The 24,047-nt window shown below is 44.4% G+C and overlaps 1 protein-coding gene across 7 annotated transcripts in view; it reads left to right on the top strand.

Moving 5' to 3' along the window:
• The window catches only part of ZNF592 (zinc finger protein 592), a 77,942-nt gene that overhangs the window by 46,113 nt on the left and 7,782 nt on the right, over window positions 1-24,047 (top strand). For all 7 annotated transcript variants that reach the window (XM_072800796.1, XM_072800786.1, XM_072800746.1 and 4 more), the window contains 2 exons: window positions 9,006-11,259; window positions 18,264-18,442. In XM_072800796.1, the coding sequence (XP_072656897.1) occupies window positions 9,006-11,259; window positions 18,264-18,442 (2,433 nt within the window). The remainder of the gene's footprint in view (window positions 1-9,005; window positions 11,260-18,263; window positions 18,443-24,047) is intronic.

Raw genomic sequence — 24,047 nt, forward strand, 5'->3', positions numbered from 1 at the left:
GTTGAACGTCTCTTTGGGCTGCCCTTGCTGATGATTAGAGTACCAGGTGCCTTGTGAAATGAAGCACCGCTCCTGACCAGCTCAGAACACCTGTGTCTCGGGGCCCCTGGGACCCACAAGCAGGTGTGCTCAGGAGGGCAGTGCTTGGCCTAAGGGAGAGAATCTGCTTGTCACTTCAGGTGTGAAGTTTTATGTAGAAATCCATAGTTTTAGGTTAACTTGCCCAGCCGTTGTAGCCTCGCCTGTTCAAGGAACAGAGACCCTTCACTGACGCCTGCTCAAGATCTCCTCATAGGTAATTGATGACAGCATATGGGCGAAAGCCATTCTTGCACTTCACTGTTTCTTACTCTTTTTGCTCTACTGTTCCCTGGCCTGGGGCTTCATTCTACGTATGGGAACATGGGACTTTATCCATGTCCTTTGATTTCATTGAGCTACCTTCTCTACCACTCACGGGCTTAATGTCTTTCTCTCATTGTTCAGCCAGAGTCCATACTGAAGCTCCTACAAGTCACAGGAGCAGCAGCTTGCTCTCACTTGTGCTCCTTTGCTCTGTCTTTCCCCTTGTGTAGCTTCCATTTCTGGGACAGAAGTTCCCCCACCTGGCCACCAGCTCAGGCATTTTCTTCTGCTCTCACTTTTTAAGCAAGCACTCGTCTCATGCCTGCTTGCTCTATCATACAGCTTGAATTATTCTTTGCTCTATTTTCCTCTGGAATGCTCCTTCTAAAATAGAAAGCTGAGGGTAACTTCCACTTACCCCTTTGTAAACTCTTAACAGTTATAACAATAATTGAACACAGATTTTATCAACATGTAAGCTGTATTCAGTCATGTGGGGAGCAGGGCAAAGAGTTTACCCACAGGGTATAAAATATATACACATCCATCCTTCGAGTCCTTCTCCAACAAGCAATAGTAAATTCAAGGAAACTGAATTTTATGGTTGACCAGTCCGATGTTCCTTGAATCTTGCTGCCTTTAACTTTCGTAGTTTAAATCCGTAATGTGTTGTTTGCTTCCTTATCTTATTAAACAATATACTGAGTAGAGATCAGATTTTTCTTAATGTTTTTGGAGTGCCTCTGTCCCCTTGATGTCCTGTCTGAACTTACATTAATCTACCGTTATTGAACTTGATACTGTTAAGAGAAACAGATGACCAAGTTTGATGTTATTTGAAGTTCAGAGGCTTCAATGCTGAGGGAAAGGAGGCTCATAGGTTTAGTGATAGTTCCTTGTTCCTAGCTCCTCAGAGCCCCTTCCCTCTTTTAAATTTCTGGATTTAAATAAGTGTGGATGTTACTACATTTATGTATTTTACCTGTGACAACTTCAGTGTATTTTGTGACTAATGAGTAATCTCTTATTTGTCTGCATCTTTTATTTCAAACTTCAGAATGCTTCCCTTTCCTCTCTAGTATTTTGAGGTTCAATGATCAAAAGTATATGTCAGTTATTCTCCCCCTCTCCCCCAAACCTTTGTCTCTCCAGAATAAAAGAGTTCTAATTTTTAAGCTCTTATTAGAAAGCTCTTCCATCTACTTTATAACTTTAGTCTTATTTCTTAGGGCCTCTTCCTTCTCTGGTATGTCTTTCTTAAGCTACAGGGAACCAAAACTGGACAGCATATCTGGCTGTGGACACTGGGTGGTTTTGATTAAGGGCAGTATCACAAATTGTATTTCATTTCCAGTATTCTTTCTGGTAATGCCAAGTGTTTTCTGACTTTTGGGATGAAACATGCAATATTGGCTGATGGCCAAGCCTCTTTATTGAACAGTGTAGCTGAGAACCCATTACTGTAAGAGTGTCATTAGGATTCCTTTTCCCTCAATGTTCCTTCACATTGGCCTCCACTGGTGTTCCTTTGCCATAATTTCATCCATTCATATAGCCTCCTGAGAACTTGTTGTCTTTTAATTTTGTATTTTGATTTCTGCAACAGTTTTAAGGCCATTTGCAGTCTTGAAGATTTCACTTTATTGCTTGATGGTGTATTTATTGAGTACTTAATGGAGAATGCAGTGATGAATGAGACAGATAAGCCTCTTCCCTCATGAAACTTACAGCCTAATATTCTGCTAGATCATTGGTTCTCAAAGCATTTTGAATATGAGACCTCCTTTTTAAATTAATGTTTTCACAGGCTCTCATTCAGTAGTGGTATGTATGTATGTATGTATTTATTTATTTTGAGTAGGCTCCATGCCTAGCATGGAGCCCCGTATGGGGACTGAACTCTACGACCTTGAGATCAAGACGAGCTGAGATCAAGAGTAGGATGCTTAACTGACTGAGCCACCCAGGTGCCCCAGTAATGATGGTTTTTGTTCTTGTTTTGTTTTTTGAGAGGGTGAGGGAGGGGCAGAGAGAATCCCAAGTGGGATCCTCACCCAATGTGAAGCCTGATGCAGAGCTGGATTCCACAACCCTGAGATCATGACGTGAGCTGAAATCAAGAGATAGACGCTCAGCCTACTGAGCCACCCAGTTGCCCCAGTAGTGGTATGGTTTGTTTTGTTTTGTTTTAAAGATTTTTTTTAATTTATTTGAGAGAGAGAGAGCGAGCCCGTGAGTGGGGGAGGAGCAAAGGGAGAGAGACAAGGAGACTCCTTGCCCAGAGCAGAGCCCAACGTGGGGCTCGATCCCATGACCTCGAGATTATGACCTGAATCAAAATCAAGAGTGGGACTCTCGGGCAGCCCCGGTGGCGCAGCGGTTTAGCGCCGCCTGCAGCTCAGGGCGTGATCCTGGAGACCCTGGATCGAGTCCCACGTCAGGCTCTCTGCATGGAGCCTGCTTCTCCCTCTGCCTGTGTCTCTGCCTCTCATTCTCTCTCTGTGTCTCTATGAATAAATAAATACAAAATCTTTATTTTTTTATTTTTTACTTTTTTAAATATTTAATTTATTTATTCATGAGAGAGAGAGAGGCAGAGACACAGGCAGAGGGAGAAGCGGGCTCCATGCCGGGAGCCCAACGTGGAACTCGATCCGGGGACTCCAGGATCACGCCCTGGGCCAAAGGCAGGCGCTAAACCACTGAGCCACCGAGGGATTCCCCCAATACAAAATCTTTAAAAAAAAAAAAAGTGGGACTCTCAACTGAGTGAGTTAGTAGTGGTGTTTTTAATGGCTGGTCACTGGGACCACATATGTGTATATGAAGTTGGGTATTCTTATGGGTTGGGAACTACAATTTATGGAAGTATTAAGCTCGAGTCCAGACCTGGTCCATGGGTTCAGAACTCCACTCCTCGTGGTTCTTCATAAATGACAATCACACTCACACATACATACAACATACATTCACCCAGGTTTCAGTTTTTTAAAATTATTTTTTGGTGGAATTTAAACATTTAGAGTCTGTGGAGATTCTTACTAGTTCTGCCATAATCATATTGTTTCTACCCCCTCAAAGAATTCTAATAGGCTAATCAGGCCTGATAAAGTCTTTTTTTTTTTTTTTTTGTGATAAAGTCTTTTTAGAATTAAGGTGTTCCTTCTCCTTCATCTGTTGATATGTTTACTTAAGTGTTTGATAAAATTTCTTGGGCAAGTAGTAGATCCTGTAATAAAAAAATAGGGATATCTATATATTTTTAAGTTTTTATATCTTCCCTGAAGAGAAACTTACCTAGAAAGAGTACGGTGTCACTCTCAACAGTCATGGAATTGCTCCTTATCCCCATGAGGGTGGCTCATGTTGTACCATGGTTAGCCTAGGCCACAGAGAACTGGTGAGCCTGCCTTGCCTATTGACTAGGCCACTCTAGATCACTTGGTGAGCTCACCAGGCCTGATCTGGTCTGTTCAGATGCTTCGGAGTGCACCCTGCTGTGTGCTCTGCAGGGTGAGCCAGGTTTCTAGGCTGGTATTTGTGGACATGGGGTAGAGGCCATACCCAGGCTCTGGTCCCAAATGCTGTCCCTGCCTAAACCAGCAGCTGTGTGAGGTCTGTGCTTCCCAGCCTACAACAGGTTGCAGACACTGGCAGGCTGAAGCTTTTTATTTTGACTACACTTTTTATTTCAGTTAACTTTAGTTCACTGATTTTCTAGCTGACAGTCATCTGCTGAGTCATGCCAGATGTGCTTCAAGAATTTTATATTAGTGATTTTTGGAGTCCTGTGTAAAAAGCTTCCTAATTTCTTCTTCTTTTTGTGTATTAAAAATATAATTTAATAAAATTATGTAAGCAGTATAACTTAAATAGTTTGAATAAATAATTTGAAAATGCAGATGAAAGAAAATAATCTCATCTGTTGAGATACTTTTAAGATTTTAGAATGTTCTAGCCCTTTTCATAAACACTGTATATAATAAAAATTTTTGTTTTAAATAGAGATTTTACTATATATATATATACATTACAGTATCCTTCCCTTCCCACTTTGTATCAGGAGCATTTCTCATAGCTGTAAATATTGTATTATAATGATGCCTATTATTTAATTGTGTTAATATACCATAATTTATTTTTTTTTAATTTTTATTTATTTATTTATGATAGTCACAGAGAGAGAGAGAGAGAGAGAGGCAGAGACACAGGCAGAGGGAGAAGGAGGCTCCATGCACCGGGAGCCCATCCCGGGTCTCCAGGATTGCGCCCTGGGCCAAAGGCAGGCGCCAAACCGCTGCGCCACCCAGGGATCCCCTATACCATAATTTATTGAACCAATTTTCTCTTGGGACTTTGGTTGTGTCTCATTTTTTGTTATGAAGGAAGTTTGCTATAAATAAGTATGCAGTGATTATCTTTGTCACATGCATCTATATTAGGATAAATTTCTATAAGTGGAATTATTGGGCCTCATGTATGCATTGCTAAATTGATGTTAAAATAGGTTTTATCAGGGGTGCCTGGGTGACTCAGTAGGTTAAGTGTCCACTCTTGATCTCCGCTCAGGTCTTGATCTCAGGGTTGTGAGTTTTAGGTGTGTAGCCTACCTAAAACAAAAACAAAAAACAGAAGGAAATGAAATGCTTACTTGACCACATCTTCACCAACACCAGGAGTTACTTTTTGAAAATCTTGGTCAATTTGGTAAGCCCCAAATGGCTTCTCATTGTTTAAATTGTATTTCTCTAATTCCTTGAGAGGTAGCAACTGTGTTTTTATGTATTTGCTGCCCACTTTTGTTTCTTTTCTAAATTGTGTGCTCAGTACCTTTGCTTATTTTCCTAGTGGGCTGCTTATCTTGGACTTACTGCTTCATAAAGGCTTTTTCTATAGTAAAGACATTAATGATGGTAACTGTCTCCTTGCAGATATTCCTGTCAGTTTGTTGTTTGCCTGCTAACTTTGTGCTGGCAGGTTTTTGACGACTAGAACTTATTATTGGTAGTCTTTTTCTTTATAGTTTCTTTCTTTGCTTTTATAACAGGGTACATTTTGATTAATTTCACTTTTCTACCTATAAGCAGTGTGATACTTTAGAGCAAGTTTTGAAGACATACAAACAGATACACCAAAAGTCCCTTGTTCATGTCTATTGTTTGCTGCTGTTTTTGGTCTTCCTTACTATGAGTAAACAGAAAACAGGACTTGATCTTTGGCTTTTAAAAGCGTCAGCTTTGGTATTTAAGATCCAAAGGTTATAAAGATTTTCCTGCTGCCGATATTAAGCTGTTACACTATATCCCTGCTCTGAATTTCCTTACAAAAACATACCTTACCTTATCTCTGACCATTCTCAGACAATCCCTGAGATTTCCCTGTGTGGAGAGCATTACTTTCTTCTGATGTAATATCTCTCTACTCTAAGCTCCTGTGACTTCACGTTGGACAGTAGTAGGTTCCCCACTAATCCTTGCACATACCACCAACTACTGCCTCTCTTCCCTCACATGTTTTTTCAGCTCCTTAAAAAGACCAATCTACTCTGCCTATTTCCCTCAATCTTTTTTTTTTTTTTCCCTAGATGGTAAAAAACAGTGTGTGTGGGGTGGGGGGTGGGGGAGGGAAAGAAACAAACTTACCCAGCATATATCACAGAGGCATTTCCTTAAAGTTAGGATCCACCTATCTAGTGGTTTACTTGGTTTTGGGATATTAGTGCTCTCACCAATAGCCAGAATATTCCCCTTGATTATGAGCTCCTATTCCAGGGGACAGTTATTTGTGTCCAGGAACTTTACATCTCATTTCAAAGAGATATCCTGCCAATTGTATTTAGTTTAGATAATTGGTATTTCACTTTATTATTATCTACCATAATTAGATATATTCCCATTAGGAGATATTTTTCATTTTCTATGAGAACTCTTCAGCAGGCAGATATGTTTTTTGGGGAGTTGGGACGGAGCAAGAAACCAACCCTGCAAACTTGTTGATCCCACGGGTGGTGATAGATATATCTCTGCTATGCTACCTGCTTCCCTGTGGGTTTTTTTTTTTTTAAGAGATTTATTTGTTTGAGAGAGAACATGAGTGGGGAGAGGGAGAAAGAATCCTCAAGCAGACTCCCCTCTGAGTGCGGAGCCCAATGAATGCAGGGCTGGATCCCAGGAGACTGAGATCATGCCCTCAGCTGAAATTAAGAGTTAAACTAAGTTCAACTGACTGAGCCACCCAGGCGACCTTTCCCTAAGTGGGTTTTTTCCCCCTTTATTTACCCCTTTTAAAATTATAAAAGCAATCTATCACCACAAAAAGAGTTTTGAAAAAATAACCACCAGTAATCCCACCACCCTGCATCATTATTTTTCTCTTTCTTTTAATTTTGGTTCAAATACATATTTAGCTTTACATTGTTATAGTCTGACATTTTTCATATTTTTTTAACTTAGCACTGTAAGTGATTTTTTTTCTCTTTTTTTTTTTTTTTGGATTTTTGTTTATTTATTCATGAGAGACACACAGAGAGAGGCAGAGACACAGGCAGAGGGAGAAACAGGCTCCATGCAGGGAGACTGATGTGGGACTTGATCCCGGGACTCCAGGATCACGCCCTGGGCCAAAGGCAGGCGCCAAACCGCTGAGCCACCCAGGGATCCCCTATAAGTGATTTTTTTAAAAAAAGATTTTTCTTAAGTAATCTCTACCCCCAGCATAGGGCTGGAACTCCCAACCTTGAATCAAGAGTCACATCCCCCACTGACAAGAGTCAGCCAGGAGCCCTAGCACTTTAAGTAATTTTCCATGTTGCTGTGTAAATGTCATAATTAGACTATTATGTAGCCATTAAAAATCCTATCAATTATTATTTTTTTAAGATTTATTTATTTATTTACTTATTTATTCATGATAGACATAGAGAGAGAGAGAGGCAGAGACACAGGCAGAGGGAGAAGCAGGCTCCATGCCGGGAGTCCGACACGGGACTTGATCCTGGGACTCCAGGATTGCGCCCTGGGCCAAAGGCAGGCGCCAGCCAAACCGCTGAGCCACCCAGGGATCCCCTAGTCTATCAATTATTTAATCAATCCCTTTTCTTGGACATTTAGATTCTTAGTGTGTGTGTCTCTGTCTTTTGTGTTGTTTTAATAAGGGTATGTCCTTCTGTATATAGCTTTTGGGAATTTTTGTTCTTAGGATAAGCCTTAGGCTTCCTGGACCCAAGGATTTACCATGTTTGGTTCTGTGCAGCCACAGTGCTGCTTTCTGAAAGAGTCGTGTCATTCTATATCCAGACAGGTTTTCAGTATAAGTGTGGTGTAAGAAATAGGCAAGTGAGTGAGGCTCTGGGATGCCGAAGAAGATGCTGGATCCGTGGGCTGAGCAAGGGAGTTGGTGGGGTTTTTCTTCCTCTTTCCAGCAGGTTGGAGCCAGCTAGCTCCATATTTCATCTGAATGTGAATGTGACAGTGATTTCCTGACAGGAGGCCTCTTTCCTAGTCCCCTATCCCAGGACTGCTATAGTTCTCCTTCTCTGGAGCATGAAGGAAACAGCTGGGGTTTCCTTTCTTTTGTATTAAGTTGAAATAAAATTTGGGGCTTCCCTGACACTATTCCCTGGCCCATTTGATGACCGTGTGGCACTTGAGAGTCACTCTGCCCCTCATGTTTAGCTGTCTGTTTGCCAGCCAATCACAGTTGTAGATGAAAAGGAATCAAGCAGACACTGACTAGGGAGAAAAAAAAAGGCCTAGGAGATGATATAATTTGCTGGAGTTTATTTATGAGACAGTTAACATTAATCCTGGCAATAGCAAATCATCTTGGATTTGATTGAATTCATGTAGCAGCAAGAAACCAAAATGACAAAATTAATGATTTAATATTAGGAGTTTAATTAGCAGAAGTTATAGCCATGTCTCATCTATGAATCAGAAGTTTTCCAAAGAAAAGAGATGCTGAGCCATGGTTCGTTCGTTTTCTTTCTTTTCTTTTCTTTTCTTTTCTTTTCTTTTCTTTTCTTTTCTTTTCTTTTCTTTTCTTTTCTTTTCTTTTCTTTTCTTTTCTTTTCTTTTCTTTCTTTCTTTCTTTCTTTCTTTCTTTCTTTCTTTCTTTCTTTCTTTCTTTCTTTCTTTCTTTCTTTCTTTCTTTCTTTCTTTCTTTCTTTCTTTCTTCTTTCTTTCTTTCTTTCTTTCTTTTCTTTCTCTCTCTCTCTCTTTCTCTCTCTCTCTCTCTCTCTCTTTCTTTCTTTCTTTCTTTCTTTCTTTCTTTCTTTCTTTCTTTCTTTCGTCTGTCTCAATGATTGATTTTTCACTAGTGCATGTGGTTAGGGGATGATAATAGTCCCTGAGAAATTGAGGGAGTGTGGTATGAGTGCTCTCTCTTTTTGGCTATGGAACCAGCCAGGAATTTCCAGGTATTGATGCTTAGGTCTGGCCAGGCGTCACTGCATATAAACTTCTCTTTCCACCCCTCCCCCAATACCCCAGCATTTTGGAAACCTGTTGGGGTAAAAGCCCAGGTGTGTGATTTCCCAGAATCTGGGGGTTTGCCTGTGTGCATCCTGGCTGTGTGCATGTGTGACAGTGTGATGAAGATGATGCTGGATGGAGTCCAGTGGGATCCTAGAGATCACTGATTCTGTTCTGTTTCTGTTGTAGCCCTTGCCAGCATCCAGCCATGGGGGATATGAAAACTCCAGATTTCGATGACCTTCTGGCTGCCTTTGACATCCCAGACCCCACCAGCCTTGATGCCAAGGAGGCCATCCAGACCCCCAGTGAGGAGAATGAGAGTCCCCTCAAACCTCCAGGCATGTGTATGGATGAGAGTGTGTCCTTGTCTCACTCAGGTTCATCCTCAGATGTGCCGGCTGTGAGTGTCATTGTCAAGAACACCAGCCGCCAGGAGTCATTTGAAGCGGAGAAAGACCACATTGCTCCCAGCCTCCTACACAATGGTTTCCGGGGCTCGGACCTGCCTCCAGATCCCCACAGCCTGGGCCACAACTGTGGGAAGTTTGATTCCACTTTCATGAATGGAGACAGTACCAGGAGTTTCTCTGGCAAGCTAGAACCTTCCAAGTCAGAGCCGTTACCGACCTTTAACCAGTTCAGTCCAATCTCCAGCCCAGAACCTGAGGATGCCATCAAAGATAATGGGTTTGGAATGAAGCCCAAGCACTCAGACGGTTATTTCCCACCCCCTCCTGGGTGTGGGCCTGTGGGGGGCCCAGTCCTGGAGGCTCTGGCTAAGTTTCCAGTCCCAGAGCTCCACATGTTTGATCACTTCTGTAAGAAGGAGCCCAAGCCAGAGCCTCTGCCATTGGGAGAGCATGAAAGAGGTGGGCAGAAGGTGGGGGAGCCTCACAAGGAGCTGGATGCCAGTCGATTCTTTGGGGAAGCTCTGGAATTCAACAGCCACCCCAGCAACAGTACTGGAGAGCCTAAGGGGCTCACCCTGGAGCTTGGTACCTGCTCATCAGTCCCCCCTCGGCAGCGTCTGAAGCCAGCGCATTCTAAGCTTTCCTCTTGTGTTGCAGCCTTGGTGGCCCTGCAGGCCAAAAGAGTGGCCAGTGTCACCAAGGAGGACCAGCCTGGCCACACAAAGGATCCCTCAGGGCCCACGAAAGAGGGCTCCAAAGGCAGCCCCAAAATGCCCAAGTCACCAAAGAGTCCCCGGAGCCCTTTGGAGGCCACCAGAAAGAATATCAAGCCATCAGACAGCCCTCGGAGCATCTGCAGTGACAGCAGCAGCAAAGGCTCCCCTTCGGTGGCTGCCAGCTCCCCACCAGCAATTCCCAAAGTCAGAATCAAAACCATTAAGACATCATCAGGGGAAATCAAACGGACCGTCACAAGGATCCTGCCAGACCCTGATGATCCCAGCAAGTCCCCCGTTGGATCACCTCTAGGGAGTGCCATTACCGAGGCCCCAAGCGAGGTGCCAGAGGACGAGGTCACTGCCTTGCCGGCAGTGGCGCACTCTCCGGAGGTAGGCACAAATTCCGGGAGCCCCACGGGTGACAAGAAAGGGGATGAGAGCGCACTGAAGGCCACTGACTTGGCATCTCCCTGCTGCAGCTCAGGGTCCCGGATTCCAAAGGGGGCTGTCCCCAGCTCACAGACAGGCAAGAAGCAGCAGCAGAGCACAGCGCTGCAGGCCTCTGCCCTGGCGCCTGCCAACCTCCTGCCCAAGGCTGTGCACCTGGCCAACCTGAACCTCGTCCCCCACAGCGTTGCCGCGTCGGTGACGGCCAAGTCCTCGGCACAGAGGCGCAGCCAGCCACAGCTGCCGCAGATGTCGGTGCCCCTGGTCCACCAGGTGAAGAAGGCTGCCCCGCTGGTTGTGGAGGTCTTCAACAGGGTCTTGCACAGCTCCAACCCCGTGCCCCTCTACGCGCCAAATCTCAGCCCACCTGCGGACAGCAGGATCCACGTACCGGCCAGTGGGTACTGTTGCCTGGAGTGTGGGGATGCGTTTGCCTTAGAGAAGAGCCTGAGCCAGCACTATGGCCGGCGGAGTGTCCACATCGAGGTGCTGTGCACGCTGTGCTCGCAGACACTGCTCTTCTACAACAAGTGCAGCCTGCTCCGGCATGCCCGTGACCACAAGAGCAAGGGGCTCGTCATGCAGTGTTCTCAGCTGCTCGTGAAGCCCATCTCTGTGGACCAGATGTTTGTGTCGGCCCCGGGGACCTCCCCGGCCCCTGCAGTCCCAGTCCCCCCATCGTCCCCCAAATGTGGCCTCACGTCAGGCAGTGCCAGCCCAAGCCTTCCGGCTTTGCCGCTCTATCCAGACCCCGTGAGGCTCATCCGGCACGGGATCAAGTGTCTCGAATGTCACAGGCAGATACGCGACTACGTGGCTATGGCTGCACATTTCCAGAGGACGGCGGAGGAGAGCGAGGGGCTGGTAAGCAGAGCCTTCCTGCGATGGCTGTCGGCCCCCCGGGTGTACACGAGCTCCATGCTTGAGCGTGGAGGAAAGCTCCCTGGTGCGGGGGCACTGGTGGCATCTTAGGAGTCTTAGAAGAAGACGTCTGGCTTGCTGGTTAGTGACCCTCCTGAATGTGTAGCGCTTGGTGTTGGTTGGGGAAAGGGTCCTGCCCCCAGCTTGGGGGGGCACTCTGAAGATTTACCAGCTGTGTCTGTTGCCATGCCCCACATTCTGTTCAGCTCCCACTCTGCTGGGTGAGCAGGGCCCCTTGTCTGGCCTGGGCTGGTCTCTGGGAGGTGTCAGTACGGTCTTGGCATGTGCCCAGAGAGTTTGGGGATGGGGAGGTGCGTTCCTGCCCCACACCTCAGTCTGTACCCTCGACACTGTGTGTTGTCGGGGCAGTTCCCTGTGGGGACACTGCATTAGGCCGAGGTAGTGCCGAGGTAGGACCGAGGAAGGAGAGTGGACTGGCACACGTGCTGTGGCACAGGCCTTCAGAACCTCTTTCATCTGTGTCCCCACCACTCTAGGGAGGCCACCATGCTCATCAGCTTGTTCCAATTTTTGGTTACGCTGATGAGATTGAATTTTGTTTTTTTTGAAGACAGTCTGTGCTGAAAATACCCATTGGCACCTCTGTGTCAGTGGCTGTGTTCGCAAGGTCCTGTGAAAGCAGGCCTCCTGACATGCCTCCAGAAGTCTCTCTTCTTCCTCCTCCAGGGGACTCTTTTCCACCCAGCTGAGACCAGAGCCCACCCCCTCCCTGAGCCCCCTGTCCTCCTTGAACAGGGCTGCAGATGCCTGGGAGGGAAGCAGAGCAGCCCTTTTCACTCCTGTTCAGCAGAGGCCTGGGTCCTTCCTAGTCTGCTGGCCCATGAGCTTGGCGCAAAGCCTTCCAAGTGAGCGCTGTGTTGGGAGGCTCCCTGGTCAGCTCTTGCAGCCCAGCAGAGACAGGGCTCGCTACACAGCTGCTCCAGTGTGAAGCAGATGAAGTTTGGGGCTAAAAGGCTTGTGAACATGGCTGCACAGAGTGCCTTGCAGGGACTTGCTCATGGTGACTCCGGGCAGAGGGCAGGTGCTGTATGGATGGGACTTTTGAGTGGGACCTGCAAAGGGAATGTAGGGGCGGGGGAGGGACAAGCATGTTCCAGGTGTAGGGAACAGAAGTGCGGGAAAGTGCCAAGTGCACTTGAGGAGGCTGGGGGGCATCGGGGTGGAAACATGAGGCAAGATTGGTGGCCTGGGTGCCATAGGCTCGCTGTCCCCTCCCATCTTCACCTTCTCTCCTCAGTTTGCCAAGCTTCCAATGAGTCAGATGGAGTGTGGTGACCCCTGCCCTTTGCCCTGAGGCTTCAGCCTTCCTGCTGTCCCCTGAAGAGCTGTCCCTGCAGAGCTCAATGCTCCTTCTAGGTCATGTGATCAGAAGCATTGTCAGTGGAGGTCTGACGCTTGGTGTTTTTCCACACTGTTCCTCACCGGCTGACACCCCTCCCATCCTGCATCTTTTCCTCTAGTGGGAGCTGGGCAAGAGCCCTCAGACAAGAAGGGAGAGGGTACCCAGGAAGACTGTCAGGGTTTTCTCAGCCCAGCTCAAATCTCTCACAAAATCTCCCACTGATAGATGTGGTCTCAGAATCTCAGGGAAAGGATCAGGCTTGAGGTCTGGGATCAAAACCTTACCTTGCTAGCTGGTGGACTTAAGTTTCCTGGGATGGTACCCAGGCTTTAGGCCATACCGAGGGAAGGGATAGATGGATAGGGTGGGGTTAGGCTTCACTCTGGTTGGTGTAGGGGCTGCAGGAGGGATAGATGGATAGGGTGGGGTTAGACTTCACTCAGGTTGGTGTAGGGGCTGTAGGAGAGCGTGCACAGGCCTTTGGCTTCTCCCTGGGAGTCTCCCCCTGCCCGGGCTGGAGGAATGTCCTTCTTGCATTCCCAGCCACCTTGCTGGGCAGGACATCAGCATAGAGAGACTCTTTCTTCTTGGTCTTTTTTTTTTTTTTTAATTTTTATTTATTTATGATAGAGAGAGAGAGAGAGAGAGGCAGAGACACAGGCAGAGGGAGAAGCAGGCTCCATGCAAGGAGCCTGATGTGGGATTCAATCCCGGGTCTCCAGGATCGCGCCCTGGGCCAAAGGCAGGCGCCAAACCGCTGCGCCACCCAGGGATCCCTCTTCTTGGTCTTAAGCTTTTATTTAGCTCTAATGTCATTGTCACCTCTAACAAAATGAACAATTCCTTAATGTTATCTAAGACAGGGATCCCTGGGTGGCTCAGCGGTTTAGCGCCTGCCTTCAGCCCAGGGCGTGGTCCTGGAGTCCTGGGATCTAGTCCCACATCAGGTTCCCTGCATGGAGCCTGCTTCTCCCTCTGCCTGTGTCTGCCACCCCCCGCCCTCTGTCTCTCTCTCTGTGTCTCTCATGAATAAATAAATAAAATATTTTTAAAAATGTTATCTAAGACAAGTCCACATTTAGATTTTCCTTTCATGTCAAAAATGATCTTTCTGTAGTTGGGCTTGTTTTGAATTGGAATCCAAACATGGACCATATGTTAGCATGTGTTTTTTGTTTTTGTTATTAAAGATTTTATTTATTTATTCATGAGAGGCACAGAGAGAGAGGCAGAGACATAGGCAGAGGGAGAAAAAGGCTCCCTCTGGGGAGCCCAATGCGGGACTTGATCCCAGGACCCTGGGATCATGCCCTGAGCCGAAGGCAGATGCTCAACCACTGAGCCACCCAGGTGTCCCACATGTTAGCATTTGTTTATCTCTTAAATTCCTCAGTCTAGAACAGTACCATTTCCTACTCCACTACCAGATGCCCTTCCCAACCTATTTTTTATCATGTCATTGATTCGTTGAAGAAACTAGTTCATGTGTTCTGCAATTTTTCAGGAAAATTATGGGTTTGACTGATGCTTCCTTATACAATTAATTTGTTCTTAAGTATCCCATATTTTATTGGTGATAGAGACTAGAAATAGGCAGTTTTGCAGAGGGGAGTATCATGTTCTTCATATTTCGTGACTTCAGAGAGGTACAGAGTCCTTGATTGTCTCACTTGTAATGATACTAAATGATCAGTGAATTTAGGTGGTGATGTTCTGATCCCTTTGTCGTAAAGTTCCCCTTCACCTAATTATTTTAGTATTCATTAATCATTGCTCCTGGAGTCACTAGTTTTATTAGGAGTTGAAGAAAGGTGTTTTGTAATATTATTATTTGTTTCTCAGTTATTAACTGGAGTTCTGTATAAAATGTCTTTCCTTCTTTGATGAGGGCTATTTGGTTACCTTGAAATAAAATATAGTTTATATTGGAAAATGGGATATTTACTTACTTTGTTTCCCTTAGTTAACAGTTTTTACAGTAGTGAGTTGATATCCTGAGTCTCAAATAGTGTATTAAGAGGCCTGGCTCTGTTATTTTAAAAAATTATGGTAAAATACACATAGCATAAAGTTTACCACCTTAGCCATTTTTTTAAAGTGTACAGTTCAGTAGTGTTAAGTACATTCACACTGTTGTGCAATCAATTTCCAGAACTCTTTTCATCTTGCAAAACTGAAACCCTATACCCATTCAACAGTTTCCCCTCCCCCCCCACCCCTGCCCCTGGCCACCACCCTCCTGCTCGCTGTTTCTGTGAATTTGACTACTCAGTGTACCTCATGAGTGGAATCATGTAGTATTTGTTTCTTGTGACTGACTGGTTTGTTCTGTTTAGCATCATGTCCTCAGGGCTCACCTATGTTGTAGCATGTGACAGGGTTTCCTTCCTTTTTAAGGCTGAATAATATTCCATTGCATGTTTGTACCACATTTTGTTTATCCATTCCTCCATTGATGGACATTGGGTTGCTTCCACCTCTTGGGTATTGCTTGAATAACGCTGCTATGAGCATGGTGTACAAATATATTTTGGAGCTCCTGCTTTCAGTTCTTTCAGGTATGTACACAGAGTTGGAATGTCTAGATCATATGGTAACTCTATTTTTAATCTTTTGAGGAGCCCCCACACACACTGTTTTCCACAGCGGCTGCACCATTTCACACTCCTGCCAACAGTGCACAAGGGTTCTAGTGTCTCCACATTCCCACCAGCACCTGTCATTTGCTGTTTCGTCTGTTTGACTTCGTCTTTAGATACCCTGATGTGTATGAGGCAGCCTTTTCTATGGCTGTTACAATGAACTCATTGGTTTTCACCTGTTTTGTATGTTGAGCTCAGTCACTTTTCCGTGGTCAGGCTGCTTTGTCTTCAGTTGTGGAATGCCGTCCAGCTGGATCCTGTGTCCTCTGGACGTGAACTCATGACGCCTGAGAAACTTCCTCACTTACTGCCCCAACAAGATGTCCTGGGCACATTTCTTGTGCTAAACTTGGCGATTGGCCATCCTTCGGAGGAGCCAGGTTTCTTGCCTAAGGAATGGTATTTAGATGTCATGTTCTGGGTATCAGAGATGCTTGCTGGGTGTATCTGCGACTAGGCCTTTGCAGTGGCCAGAGCTAAGAAGCATATGTTTTTATTGTATTTATTTGTTTATTGAAAAAGCTTTATTTATTTAAGTCATCTCTACACCCAATGTGGGGCTCAGACTCATGACCCAAGATTGAGAGTTGCATGCTCTTCTGACTGAGCCAGCCAGGGACCCCAAGAAGTATATGTATTGTTTTGGTAAAGATTTTATTTATGTATTTGAAAAAGAACAAGTGAGCAAGAGCACAAATAGGGAGAGGGAGAGGGAGAAGCAGATTCCTTGTTGAGCAGAGAGCTTAGCTATGGGACTCGATCCCTGGATCCTGGGATCACCACCTGAGCTGAGGGCATATGCTTAACCGACTGAGCTACTTAGGTGTCCTAGAAGTATATGTTTCTAAAAAGAAGAAAGCGGGGGCGGTGGAGCACACAACGCTTGATCTTGGGGTTGTTTGAGCCCCACATTAGGCATAGAGCCTACCTTAAAAAAAAGAAAAATCATGAGTATGCTGGTATTCAAATGTAAAATTATAGTTTTTATGTAACTGATTTTATACTGAAAATCTTGGTTCCTAAGGCTTTCCTACCATATATATATATATATATATATATATATATATATATATATATATGCATATATATATGCAAAATTTTGAAAATCAATACCAATATCATTTCAAACATTAGGATAACTGCATAAAGTCAAAGGTATATTTGCAGTTCTTTCTACTCTTAGAATAGATCACATTTAGGATGTATAAGTCAAAATACTGCATTTTAAAGGTCACTGGGAACAAGTCTTCTTTCTATATGGTTATGTCACCAGCTTGATACATTGTTAGGCTATTTAGTTTCTATTTTTCAATTTTCAGGGAATGTTTTTGTTTTTCTAGTTTAATATTATATGTATATAAAGGTTTATTTGAGAGAGAGAGAGCTCATTTGCACGCAAGCACTGAGGCAGGAGGGGCAGAGGGAGAGGAAAAGAGAGTCTTAGACTCCCTGTTGAGCTCAGAGCATGATGTGGGCTCCATCTCACAACCCTGATATCACAACCTGAGCCAAAGGCAGACACTTAACTGAGCCACCCAAGCTCCCCCTAGAGTAATCTTTTTTTAAAAAAGCCTTTTTATTATGGAATGTCCTAAACATATGTAAAAGTGGACAGGATAGTATAATGAACTCTTCTTTAACAATTACTAACTCCTGGCCATCCCGTTTTACATATTTTCTCACCCATCCCTCCCCCTCTCATGGGTTATTTCTAAATAGATCCCAGCGTCACCATATCTATAATAGTTCAGAATGTATCTGTAAAATATACAGGTTTTCCTTGGCAAGAAAATGAACATAATATCATTGCATCTCAAAATTAATAATAACAATAATTTCTTTTTATTATCAAAGCTTAATGCCAAGTGTCAGATGTTAGTGTTCATCATCATCATCAAGTTAGTGTTCAAATATTTCTGATTGTCTCATTTCTCTCTACAGTTGGCTCGCTTGAATCAGGGACCAAATAAGTGCTATACACTGCAATGTGAAAAGTTCTCTTAAACTTCTTTTAATCTATAAATTTCCTTTTTCTCTCTGTTTTTCCCTTGAAGTCTACTTTTTGAGAAACCTTGGTTGTATGTCCTATAGAGGCTCCATGTTCTGGATTTTGCTTTTCCTGTCGTCCCTAATGATTCTTCCTCTAAGCAACCTCCTCTGGGCCTGGGTCAGTGGCCCCTGTGGTGAAAAGTGAGCACCGTGGTCCCCTTTTGACCTAGAGGGGGCTCTGCTGATGCAGGCACCAGCGCAGTCTGCTGCTTCCTCTAGGCTGTGTGCTCTGTGCCCGCTAGAGCAGCAGTGGTTGTACTATCCACCCTGCTGCCCCGGTTCTCTCCTGAGTCTGGGAGTGAAGGAGCTGTTGCCCACTCTGCTCTTCTCTGTGGGCATATGTGGTCAGCCTGTTGCTCAGGACACCCCTGAGTGGGCAAACAGGCCTGAGGGAGTGGACACTGGCAAGACTACTCAGTCCACCCCTGCACTGGGAGCTTCTGGGAGCCAATCGGATCTGCTCTGGAAGTCCCCGAGATGCTGAGCAGGAACTGCCTCTGATGAGTGGGGACAGAGGCCCTGGGGGGTCTGGCAGTGTAGTGAGTTCTGAGACTTCAAGAAGTGCCTTTGGCCTCTGGAAAGGAAAAGCTGGTCTTCTGATAAGCCTGAGGGAAGGAGCACTCACAGTCCTAGATGCAGTATGATCTTTGGAAACATAGCATCAGTCCTGTCTCTGATGAATAAGGTGAGAGGCAAAGCTTGCTTGGGTGTATCAGCACTTCTGTTGAGGCCTGGGGGTGCCAAGTATCCTGGGAGGGTTGTAGGAGAGCATGTGTGGTGAGCGGCTATTCCGACCTGTGTTCTAGGAAAGCTGGACCGCTGTGGTTGGAGAGCCACGAGCCTGTGGCAGCTGTGGCATCTGGCTGAATTACTTTCTCGGTGTTTTTTCCTAGACTTGCCAGGTGTGCCAGATGCTGTTGCCCAACCAGTGCAGTTTCTGTGCCCACCAGCGGATCCACGCCCACAAGTCCCCCTATTGCTGCCCGGAGTGTGGAGCCCTCTGCCGCTCTGCCTACTTCCAGACCCACGTGAAGGAAAATTGCTTGCACTATGCCCGCAAGGTGGGCTACAGGTGGGTGCTGCCTGGCTTGCTGTCCTGGGCTGGCCTGATGGCTGGTCCTTTTCTGGGGCCAGAACTCATTTCAGTATGAGCTTTAGTTTTAAGAGGCCTGGGCTCCAGGCTACTAAGACAGTAATGTTAGTTGGTATTCAGATAGGTGTTTTTATTTTGTGGAGCGCAAGAAGAGTGAGAGGGACAAGAACAAGGAGTTAAAAGGAACTAAAACATGAAAAAGGAGCTTTGAAGGGACAGTTTAGGGAGAATAGATTGGTTTTTAAAAGTATATAAAGTTAATCTGCTCATAGAGTTACTGTGTTTGGCATATTAAAGTCCCATTTCAATAATAAATGTACTAATTGCAGTACTTTTAGATGTTCTCAGTTTCCACTAACAGATGGAACTACAATGCAAAGTTTGGAGCCAAATGCAAAGGGCTCTTGTAGCTTCACACTGATTAGTTTTTGTCAGTTTGTGAGAAACAAGCACAACCTGAAAATGGAAAAATGATGAGCCTCATAGTAAAACCAAGAAAACTATTTTAAACTGAGTCTTCTCCACATGTCAAATAAATATAGACGAGAAGTCATTTTCAGGAAAAAGATCAAAATGGGGAAGAAAACACCTTCCAAACATACTGATTGATCTCTAACATTTACATCAACTCAGTGAGGCCCCCTTTTCTGATATGCTGCATTTGGGAGTTTCATCTTCTGGTGTTTTTATGGTATCACTTTCACACCAGAAAATTAATTTTGTCCAAATTTAGTAAGGTTTTCTTCTCTTTGGAATTAAAAAAAGATTGATTTAGTTCATTTCTTAACTTCCTTTTCGAGTACTTATTACTGTCGTCAGCGCTATGCCAGACACTGAGGATACAGAGGGCATCAAGACACAGCCCCTCCTATCAGTGTGGTAGGTCACAGACCTATACATGTAATCATAACTCGGGGTGGTGAGGCCCACAGTAGGGGAAGGGTCAGGGAAGCTTCATAGAGGGATATTAGGAGGTTTTCAGGCAAACGAAAGGGGGAGAGCATGTCTGACAAGGGTATGAGCAGGGATGCCAGTATACCTGATAGGTTACAGGAATGATGGACATTTTGGTGGAAAGGGGGTCAAGAGGAACTGGGGAATGGGTGAGAAATGAGACCAGAGCATCAGTAGGGCCAGGCCCAGGTGAGACCTTGTATTCCTTGGCTGACACTTAGACTTTCTCCAATGGACAGTGAAGGGCTCCAGATGGGTCTGTAGCCGGGGAGTGGTCTGGCTAAACCCGTGCTTCAGGAAGATTGCTCTGGGAAGCTTACTTGTGTGTTAGGGCAGAACCCAGAGACTGGTTGAGAGGCAAGTGTGATGGTCCAGTTAAGAGGCTGGGGGCTCGGGCAGAGGCACAGCCACTGTAGGGATGCAGAGAAGGTAGATCTTGGAGAGCTTTAGGGAGCGGAAGCATTTGAGTTTGATGGTAGCTCACAGACAGGGCAGAGGGGTGGAGAGGGGCTGTGGGGGCTCTGAGGTTTCAGTCCCCATGTAAGCACTTCCAAATGTAGACTGGCTGCTTTTGTGTGTTATGGGAGATGGGTCCCCTAAAGTGCAGGAGAAGCAGACAAACCAGAGATGGGTTATACAGAGCCCTTACCACCATGTTGCAGAGCAGCATTGCTTGGCAGCATCCCAGGTCACTTTTGTTGTTGTTGTTGTTGTTTTTTATTTACGTACTCTATATCGCCCACTTGGGGCTCAAACTCACAACCCTGAGATCAGGAGTCCCACACTCCACCAACTGAGCCAGGTGGGTGCCTCTCCCCATCCCTCCCCTCCCCACTCCCCCACCTCCATGCCATCAGCCACATTTTTAAACCAAACACCTGAATGTGTGTTTTTACAATACTGTGTAACATTTGTAAATCAAAGTGAAATACCATTCACTTTGATTTACATGTGTGCTATTTCTTGTTCCAAGATCAAGTCCAATCCACTAAAAATTCAAGCAGTACTTAAATTTTTATCTTTGAATTTTGAAGTCAAAGAATTTCCAATGACACAGATTCATGGCATTCTTTTTTTGGGTCTTTTTTTTTTCCTTGGTCTTTTAATTCAATATTTTGCTTTCCTTTCATCTGCAAGAGTAAGAAGAAACAGTGTCTCAAAAGCAATTCAGTTTGTCAAGCCTTTTTTTCTAAGATTTTATTTATTTATTCATGAGAAACAGAGAGAAGCAGAGACCTAGGCAAAGGGAGAAGCAGGCTCTCAGCAGGAGCCTGATGTGAGACTCGATCTTAGGCCTGGAATCAGGCCCTGAGTCAAAGGCAGATGCTCAACCGCTGAGCCACCCAGGTGTCCCTGTCAAGCCTTTTTGTGAGGAAAAGTGTAATGTGATTCAGCCAGAGGGCTTACTGGAGATCTTGACATTAAAATCTTCAGTGACCCGTGGTTGAACTCAGAAGATGTATACACTAGTATACTATTGGTTGCACTTAAGATCTTCAGATATTGGGCAGCCCCGGTGGCTCAGCGGTTTAGCATCACCTTCAGCCCAGGGCGTGATCCTGGAGACCCAGGATCGAGTCCCACATCGGGCTCCCTGCATGGAGCCTGCTTCTCCCTCTGCCTGTGTCTCTGCCTCTCTCTCTGTGTGTGTCTCTCATGAATAAATAAATAAAATCTTAAAAAAAAAAAAAAGATCTTCAGATATTCACATATATTTTTTGTATCAGCTTTATTTAGACACAACATTATAATTCAGCCATGTAGTGTGTACAATTCAATGGTTTCTAGTATATTTACAGGGTTGTTCAGTCACAACCAGTTTTGGAACATTTTCATCACTCAAAAAGAAACTCTGTTGTATTCATAACTCTTCCATCCCCCACCCCCATCCCTTAGCTACCACTCATTTCTTTTCTGCCTCATATATTTGGTTATTTTGGACACTTCATAGAAATGGAATCATAGAATATGTAGTTTTAGCCAAGATTCATCCATATTGTAATATGTCAGCATTTCATTCCTTTTTTATGGCTTAATGATACTCCACTGTCTGTGTATATACCACAATTTGGTCATCTGTTTATGACCAGTTGACAGACACTTGGGTTTCCACCTTTTGGCCATTATGAATAATGCCACTGATGAACATTTCATGCATCAGTTGTTGTGTAGACATATATTTTACATTTTTTGGGGTGGATACCTGGGAGTAGAGTAGATGGTTCAACTGATAACTCTATGTTTAACTTTTTGAGGAACTGCCAGGCTATTTTCAAAAGTAGTTGTACCATTTCTATATTCCTACCAGCAGGCATGGGATTTTTAATTTCTCTATATCCTTGCTGGCACATGTTATTGTCTGACTTCTGCTGACCCATCCCTGTGGGTGCAAGGTGGCATCTTGTTATGATTTTGATTTACATTTCCCCAGTGGCTCATAGTGTTGAGCATCTTTTCTGTTTGATATTTGTGTATCTTCTTTGGAGAAATGTATATTTGCTTGGTTTTAAATTGGGTTATTTATTATCTTACTATTGAGTTGTAAGAGTTCTTTGTATATTCTAGATTTAAGTCCCTTGTCAGATACATGATATGCAAATATTTCCTCCCATTCTGTGGGTATTATATTTTTTAGTGATTCCTGAAAGTGTATCTATGCTCCATTTCATTGAGTTCTACAGAGTCTTACAGTAGTATTTTGTTTTGTGTTATTTTTGCTTTTTCTTGAAGACATTGTCAAAAGCCTGTACATTTTATATATGTTTTATGTATATGTGTTTCATATAAAATATGTATATACATTATACACATACTTTAGAATTGTATGAATTATTCTCTTTGTTGAAAATTTGGAGAGTGGCCAATGATGTCACAATGGAGCAAGTTTCAGTTATTCTTAATGATATGTCATTTTTTTCTTATTTGGGATTATTGGGACAATTAAATATTGTACCACTGTGTCTTTTCTAAAACTTTACATATTTCATAGCATATGATTCTATTATTGTGTATTTTCTCTTAATTGGTAAAGAAGTTGTATGGTGGGTTCAGATTTCTCTTTACCTTTTTTCATCAATTTGTAAGCCATACTTAGTCTTTCACTGAGGTTGGTGTGTGTTCTTTTACCCCTTTATGCTCTACTTTCAGTGAGGCTTCTTTGAAGAATGTCCATTCGGTAAATGGAATGAAATTTTAGGCACATTTTTGAAGGGTGTATGTTGCTCCTGCTGAAGTTTGGTCACACTACACAAATATGGACACTTTAAGATTCTTTATATATATCAGGTGTACTTGGCCACTTTGGACGAATTTGGAAATATGTGGACTTTTTTTCTCCTCACAATACATTGTGGTGTGGAAGTACTTCTGTGTGCTAGAAGTTGGTCACTATTTTGTTCAGCAGGAAAGAAAAGAAAATATAATTCAGTAGCTTGTATAGAAACTCTAGAGAATGTACAAATTTAGTAATGAGTGCACATCACAGATCATTGCAAACAGCTTTTTGGTTCTGTGGGTTGCTCCTTGTTGCTAATTAAGTTTGCAGAGGTAGTTCCATCTCCCATTCCTCGCAACACACAGAAAAGGAAGAAAAACAAAAAGGACCAGATAGGATTCTGTGATGATGTGTGTGGACTGTGAAAACAGGCTAATGTACTGAATTGAAGGCTTCTATTTGGGAGTCAATTTTTAAGTGAAGATGTGCCTTTTTTCAGTGAAGCAGCAGCCCCTCTTCTAGTGTTTACTGGGATGTCGGGGTAATGGGGTCAGGCAATATTGCAACCAAAGGGAGACCAGAGTTGTCCTGAGAGGAATGGCTGGGCACAGGGAAGGTGTTTCCTCATGGAGGGGAGATGGGGGTGGGGTGGGGGAGGAAGTAGATAGGAGGAAAGAAGGAATGCGTGAGGGGGTGGTCTGGGTCCTGGAAGGGATGGAGGATGGCATGGAGATCATGGAGGCCTATGAGTCTGAGGAAGGAGAGGGCCAGATTCTTAGAGATTGTGAAGTCAACAGAAGAGTCCAACATGCCTCAGTTTCAGAAGAAATTGTTTAAGACAGTTCCTACATTATGCAAGTGGTATATTCACCAAACAAAGCTTGAAAAATACAACTTGGTAGAAAAAGAAGTAAAAAGTTATCCACAATGCCAGCAGGGAGACCCTCCCAACACTTAAGAGCTATGTAATCCAAAGCTGTACCGACCACATTGGGCTGCTGAGCACTTGAAATGTGGCCAGTATGACTGGCTATTGCATTGTATCTTATTAAATCTAAATTGCCACATGGCCAGTACAGTATAGAACATTCCAGCTGCTACCACAGGTTCCACTGGATAGCGCTGCTCCAGAGGATTCCTTCTTGGGCTTTAAGGCCTGCTATGGCGAGCGCAGTGTTTCCTGACAGCACTTTTATTAAGTGGCCATTGCTACCCATTTGGTACCAGCCTGTGGGAAGGCATAGGCTTTCAAAGGATGCTGTTTATGTCATTTTGGACACTCCCACCCCCCGCCTTCCCCACCAGCTTCTCTTAGCTGGGCTCAGATTTTTGGTTTGCAGAAAAGTATCCTCTGGCCAGTGAGGAGTGGGGTGGGTTTCTTCCCCCTTCTATACCAGGCATAGCCTTGGGCTTGGG

This window comes from Canis lupus, chromosome 2, assembly GCF_048164855.1.
Source record: "Canis lupus baileyi chromosome 2, mCanLup2.hap1, whole genome shotgun sequence".
Taxonomy (NCBI): domain Eukaryota; kingdom Metazoa; phylum Chordata; class Mammalia; order Carnivora; family Canidae; genus Canis; species Canis lupus.